This window comes from Octopus bimaculoides, chromosome 21 (genome assembly GCF_001194135.2).
Source record: "Octopus bimaculoides isolate UCB-OBI-ISO-001 chromosome 21, ASM119413v2, whole genome shotgun sequence".
In the NCBI taxonomy this organism is placed as follows: domain Eukaryota; kingdom Metazoa; phylum Mollusca; class Cephalopoda; order Octopoda; family Octopodidae; genus Octopus; species Octopus bimaculoides.
The window spans coordinates 5,827,837-5,835,336 of NC_069001.1; the positions used below are offsets into that span (position 1 = coordinate 5,827,837).

Below are 7,500 nucleotides of genomic sequence, written 5' to 3' on the forward strand. Positions count from 1 at the left end.
TCGGAAATTCGTACATTTTTGAAATATGAGTTGTTTCTTGGAAATACTGCATCACAGACAGGCCGCCGTCGAGTCATATCCATCTCAAGGTGTCCGTGAATTATCGTTGTTGTATGGTGTTAGCAGTCAAACAATATTGACTCACCTAGTTCAAATCGGTAAAGTGAAAAAGTTGGATAGGTGGGTTCCACATGAACTCAATGAAAATCAGAAACAGCAACATTTGGAAGCCTGTATTATGCTACTTTCTCGTCACAAAAATGAATAATTTTTTAATCGAATTGTAACATGTTATGAGAAATGGATCCAATACAACAACCGTAAACGTTCAGCACAATGGTTGGACAAAGACGAGTCGCCAAAACAGTCCAAAACGCAAATTTCATCAAAAGAAGCTGATAGTGTGTGTTTGGTGGTCTGACGCAGGTGAGATCCATTATGATTTCATTAAACCTGGCTCGTCGATCACGGTCGAAGTATACTGCTGCCAACTGGACCAAATGACGCAGAAACTTACAACCTATCCACTCCTGTTTTATTGCAAGACAGCGCCAGAAATGACATTGGTGAAACTAAAGCAGTTGGAGTTGGAAGTCCTCCATCATCCACCACACTCAACTGATCTTGACCCCACTGAATACCACCGCTTTCAGAATTTGGATAACATTTTGATAGGAAAAAAATTTACTTCCGACGATGCTGTAAAACAGGCCTTCCAAGATTTTTTTGACTCTAGACTACCAAGCTTTTACAGTTCCGGGTTGGACAAGCCACTGCTGAAATGGCAAAAGGGTATTGACAATATGTGTGCATACTTTGATGAATAAAACTATTCCTTGTATTTATAAAACATTAGCAAACGTTTTTTCTTTTCTACGAATTCGTAGAAACACACCAACATCGGTTGTCGAGCGATGGTAGAAGGACAAATACAGACACACACAAATATGTATATATATTTATATACATACATATATACAATATAAAATACAAAAGAAATTACCTATAACAGGCAATTTCTACACACTAGAAAACGACCAAAAACCACAAAAAATTTAAACATTTCAAAAGGAAAGAAAAAAGAAAAACTTTTACCTTGTTTTAACGGTGAGACCTTTAAGTTTCGAATTTTTTTAGTAAATACAAAAATTTACTAGGCAAATTCTCTTGAGTAAACCAGCCGTCAAAGATTAACGTATAACTATGAGACAAAACAGACGTGTCTCTTAGAGTGTATGTTATGACTTTTTCAAAATCCACTGCGCAGGCGTAGTTTCAGTCGGCAGAAAATGGAAAATGCCGAAACGAACTTTGAAATGCTAACATCATAATACTTGAGTATATATAAAAGCTAGCAAATCTTTACAAATTTTTTCTGCCAATAGCCTAGCATGTGGTTGAGAAATAAAGTTCTTACTACACAACCATATCTGCCACCTATAGTTCGCTTTAGTTCCTTGACGAATTCCTTTATATACATAAAAAAAAATACATGCAAAAATCAAAACAACGAAATATTGTTTTATCTTTATTTGATATTAATTCCATAAATCGATACGAATTATTTCGCTATTAAACAAAATAAATATTATGAGATTCTGTGGTTCTCATGCCTCGTACAACGTCAAGGACAAAACAGTAAAATAAAGTAAAAAATAAATAATCCCAACGGACGAAATACAAACTGGGAGAGCTTGCCTCGTTCCAATGATGTTCGGGATGAAGGTGTTTTCTAACTATGTTGGTGGGGGCGAGGTGGCGGGGGAGGGGCATGAATTACGACTGAATTAAGACTGTCATTTATACACATATGGTTTCATACGATTATCGCCCTTGGATTAGTTTTGCTGCTCACACAAACATCTTCTTGCTTTTGTTTTTCTTGTCATTGTTGTTGCTGTTTTTGTTGTTGTTGTTGTTGTTGTTGCTGCTGTTGTTGTTGTAGAGAAACTCATCAGATGAATGGTATCATTATAATTCAAAACTCCAGCTTTGCTGCACATAGCATCATGCTAATTTTAGCAGGGAATTATTTTGAGGACATACGAGAGGTCTGTGAAAGAATTAGCGAGCAACGCGCTAATTAAATGGGCAGGTAATTTAGCTGATTAAACACCTGAGTTTGTATAGTCGAAACCTACAGATCCATCCATCCATAGAACAAAATTTTTTAAATAATAAAAAAAAAAACAAAGGCGAACTTAAAGAAGCAGCAATGGCAACTCGAAGTCAATAAGGCTTGGGAGAAGAAGACATTATCTCAGGGAGGGAATCCACAAGGGAGGCAAAAGAGGGTTAAACATCAAATAGTTAGAAGAGTCCATCCGTGTGAAATAGGATTAAAGGGTCCCTAGGACAAAAATGGTTGACAACCCCTGACCTAAGGAATATTCAGTTTTTTATGCGCTAATTCAGTACGCCTGGAAATTCAGTTCTTTGAACACATGAATACTCATCGATGATGCAGACGGAGATCCTTAAGCTGACTTTCCAGACGATATGCACGACATTGTTAGATAAGTAGTTTTGTGCAGCTATGAGGGAAGTTAGCGACGAATATACGGGTGGATTAATAACAATAACAAGCACAGACGGTTGACTGTGTAAACAAACATATACATATGTATATGCATGTCTGTACGTACATATATGGGTTTGTATGCGCTGTGTGTGTGTGTGTGTGTGCGTGTGTGTTTGAGCTTATGTGTACGTGTCTGAATGTGTGTGAGTGTGTTTGTGCGCGTATATATATATATATATATATATTTGTGTGTACACACATTTGAGTGTTTGTGTATATCTATGTATTTAATAATGCAATAACATATTTCTATGTATACCTGTTTATATGTGTGTTTATATGCGTGTTTGTATGTGAGTGTATGTGTGTGTATGTGTGTGTGTGTGTGTGTGTGTGTGAATATATGAGTGTGTATGTGTTTGGGTGTGCGTGTGTGTATATATATGTTTGTGTGTGGGTATGTGTGTGTGTGTATTTGTGTGTACGCACATTTCAGAGTTTGTGTATGTCTATGTATTTTGTAACGGAATAACAACTCGTGCGTCATAATCTGAGATCTGCGACAGACGTTGATCCCAAAGTGACACAGATCATCTGTAGATTGTCTGCAACTGGCAGCGGAAGTTATGGCAAGATTATAGAGATTCTTGGACAAAACAACAAGGAAACCACAATAGTGTATTTCACATCTTCAGTTAACATTGGAATGTAAATCCTTTCCCGGTTGACGCTAGACAAGCGTATACACAAACAAATATATTACATACATACATACATACATACATGCATACATGCATACATTCATGCATGCATACATTCATGCATACATAAATACATACATGCATACACACAAATATATATATATAATATATATATATATATGTGTGTGTGTGTGTGTATGTATATATACACACACGAGTAAGAACGTAAATACAAATCAAGGTTGGAAAAAAAGTACTAAGCAAAAGAGACCCCAATGCCTAATTTCACAGCACAATATTGCTCTGTAATTAACAGTTGAACATCCAACCCCTTCGTTATAAAGACTAGTTTCGCCAAAACATTGCTCTTCAGGCAATATTCATTTGAGAGACAGCGTAGACTAAAATCCATTAAAATATATTAAAATTTTAGAGCAGGAAATTAAGAAATTTAAAATCGCTATTAGATGCAAGAAACAAAAAAAATAAATGTATGTAAAATGGTATGTTTCTAGGAAAAGGTGTTACATGAGGAACAATAAATGGCAATTACTTCCAAGAATCGATTAGATATTTATAGGAAATGGTGAATAATTTAAAACTCTTTATTTTTATCACCTTTCTCCAGAATCTGAGACTTTATAGATGTTTTGTTATCACTGCTATTCGCGGTGACTTTAACCTTCCTAATTTTCATCGCCAGTTTTTAATAACATTTTTAAGATAGAATTTAGTCTGCAATGGTTTATACGATTTTCCTAAACTATTCTTTCTTGATAGTTTATCATCATCATCATCATTATTATTTTTATTAACTCAAGTTTTGTTGGAACTCCTGGAGTCTTGCATGCGTAGCGGGCTTACTACCTGCAGCCTACGGTACCATACTATCTGTTCTTTTCAGCTGTCTAATACTTTCCTGGTTATTCTGGTCTTGCCAAGCAAGCAAACATTTTGTAGCAGTTCTATTATTATTATTATTATTATTATTATTATTATTATTATTATTATTATTATTATTATTATTATTATTATTATTATTATTATTATTATTATTATTATTATTATTATTATTATTATTAAGGCGGTAAGCTGGCAGAATTGTTAGCACGCCGGGCGAAATGCTTAGCGGTAATGCGTCCGTCTTTACGTTCTGAGTTCAAATGCCACCGAGGTCAACTTAGCCATTTGGGAAGGAGGGAGAGAAATGATGCTGGTAGTGGTTGTGGTGGTGGTGGAGGTGGTGGCGTTGGTGATTGGATAGTGAAACATATATTTTTAAAAAATTGAACGAAGTTTTCTATATCAGCTATCACTTAACGCATGCGCATAAGTGCAATCCCGTGAAATATTCACGCTTATTTACGTGGCAGACATATGCAATTTAACTAAAGGTTGTATCATATGTACGGGATTTTTTAAAATTATTTTTGTTTATGGGGAAAATGGAAAAATAAGAGTGAATATTTATTTTATTAGTGCGGTGTCTTAAATCTATAAAATTGTGCATAATGTATATAAAGTGTATATATAAAGTGCATTTCACCTTTTAAGGAATAACAGATGAGCGACTATCTTTCCGTACAAGCATAACACAAGCTACGCTTTCAGGTCCTGAATTCATAAAACGGAAAAGAAGAATGAAAAACCCAATGCGCATGTCAAAATAACACGGAAGAGAAGAACGAAACAAGTTATATGATCGTCTGCACGCTACGACTGACACCGCTGTCACGTGGCTTTGCTGCTATTTTCTTGTTTCTTTAAAGTTCTCTCCATCCATTCGATCTCTGCAATCACTGGTTCGTCATTTTCTTTTCTCTCTTCCTTCATTCGTCGATTTTTTTCCTTCATTCATAGTCAACTATATATGTAGCATGTACGTGCATATATACGTTCGTATGTCTATAAGTTTGCTTATGTGTGTGTCTGCGCGTGTATGTATGTACATCAGGTGTTAAATTTTGGCATTCTGTAACTTAAACTCACCCACACATGCACACGTACACGCACACGCACTCGCACACACACACACACACACACACACACACACACACAAACACACACACACACACACACACACACACACACACACACACACACACACACACACACATATACATGAATACACACAGGTGCAGAAGTATATATTCCAGACAATTAATTTTGGCTGACCTTATGTTAAATTGACTAAAATACAACACACACACACACACACATACATACACATTACATATATACATACATACATGCATACGTATGTACATACATGTGTAAATATGTTTGTATATATATATATATATATATATATATATATATATATATATATATATATATATATATATATGTATGTATGTATGCATATATATAAACCATCCCTTCATGAGTTTAACACTACTTCTAATCATATATATATATATATATATATATATATACATATACACATACACACACGCACGCACGCACAGGTGTATATTCCAATGTCTTAATGTTGCCACTCCTTGAGTTCAGTCGGCCAAGTAACAGCAAATATCTAGATTTGAAATAGCAACCAGTATTGATGGGAACTAAAGAAAATAGTGAAAAACAAGTCGGGAAACTTCAAAATATGCCAAGGGACTTCTTCAGTGTTTGCGAATCGGAATCCCAGGACGATGGAATTGTCCTAATTTGTCTTCAGTTCCTCTGACATCCTGCCAATATCTATTCTGATAAACTGTAACGTCTGACATATGTAATACTTTCTTTCGGCCATATTGTGATGTATACGTTTGCTCTGGTGTTGTACTGGGATTGTGTTTCTACTTCTTTGTATATGTGTGTGTCTGTGTGTGTGTGTGTAAGTATGCATATATATATATATATATATATATATGTGTGTGTGTGTGTGTGTGTGTGTGTGTGTTGTGTGTATGTGTTGTGTGTGCGAATATAAGTATGTGTGATTGTTTATATAACTATGTGTATGAGTGTATGCACAAAAATGTGTGAAAGTATTGTATACTGTGCGACGTCTGTGATGATGATGATGATAATAATGATAATAATAATAATAATAATAATAATAATAATAATAATAATAATAATAATAATAATTCTTTCTACTGTAGGCACAAGGCCTGAAATTCTGGGGGAAGAGATTAAGTCGATTACAACGGCCCCAGTGCGGAACTGGTACTTATTTAATCGACCCCGAAAAGATGAGAGGCGAATAGGGCACAAGTACGTCAAAGCCTCACACACAAACATAGGCACACACACACGCATACACACACTCACAAACGCACATCACATACAATTACAACCGCCCCCATCCTACACACACACAGAGGCATACTAGCCGAAACTGGTAACCGATATTCAGTCAATGCTGTTGGTAGAAGGAGAACAGAAGGAGCAGAGATCGAATAAGGTTCGGATTCTTCCAGACAAATGTCGCAGATGACGATGATGATGATGCAAGACACATAAGTGTGTGGTTGTTACATAGAGATGTCTTGCAGCACATTTTCTGTAGATTTGGTACCTTCGATAGGCAGGGACATTCTTTAGAATTGTTAAGGCACTGGAATTTGATGAAGAAAGAATCTTCTCGCTGAAGAATTTCTATCTGAAATTAGATCCCAAAATGTAGAGATAAAAGTGAAAGTAAAATGCAAATAAAATCATTAAAATAAGCAGATCGATGTTCTATATGGACTCACGGGCAGGCATACTTAGTTTTTTTTAAATTCTTTTACTTGTTTCAGGCATTTGACTGCGGCCATGCTGGAACACTGCCTTAGTCGAAGGAGTCTACCCTAGGACTTATTTTTTGTAAGCCTAGAACTTATTCTATCAGTCTCTCCTTGCTGAACCGCTGAGTTACGGGGATGCAAACACACCAACATCGATTGTCAGTCGATGGTGGAGGGGACAAACACCGCTGCAAAGACATATGCACATGAACACGAACACACACACACACACACATATATATACGACGGACTACTTTCAGTTTACGTCTACCAATTCCACTCTCAAGGTTTTGGTTGGCCCGAGGCTCTAGTAAAAGACACTTGTTCAACGTTCCACGAAGTGGGACTAAACCTTGAACCATATGGTTGGGAAGCAAACGGTTTTGACTGGTAAGGATGCGGCCAACATTATGTTAAGATTTATTCAATCACGTAGCCAGGTCCCAACTCGAACCAACATCTTTGGGCTGTTTAAAGTCACCAACGGTGACGAACATCTACTTCATCGTAAATATTCATCGTAAATATAAATTAATTAAAC

The 7,500-nt window shown here is 36.0% G+C and overlaps 1 protein-coding gene across 1 annotated transcript in view; it reads right to left on the minus strand.

Moving 5' to 3' along the window:
- Window positions 1–5,595: 5,595 nt before the first annotated feature.
- Window positions 5,596–7,500, minus strand: part of LOC128250450 (uncharacterized) — a 45,978-nt gene continuing 44,073 nt past the window's right edge. The window contains exon 4 of the mRNA XM_052975487.1: window positions 5,596–6,832. Coding sequence (XP_052831447.1) covers window positions 6,587–6,832 — 246 coding nt within the window. The 3' untranslated portion in view covers window positions 5,596–6,586. The remainder of the gene's footprint in view (window positions 6,833–7,500) is intronic.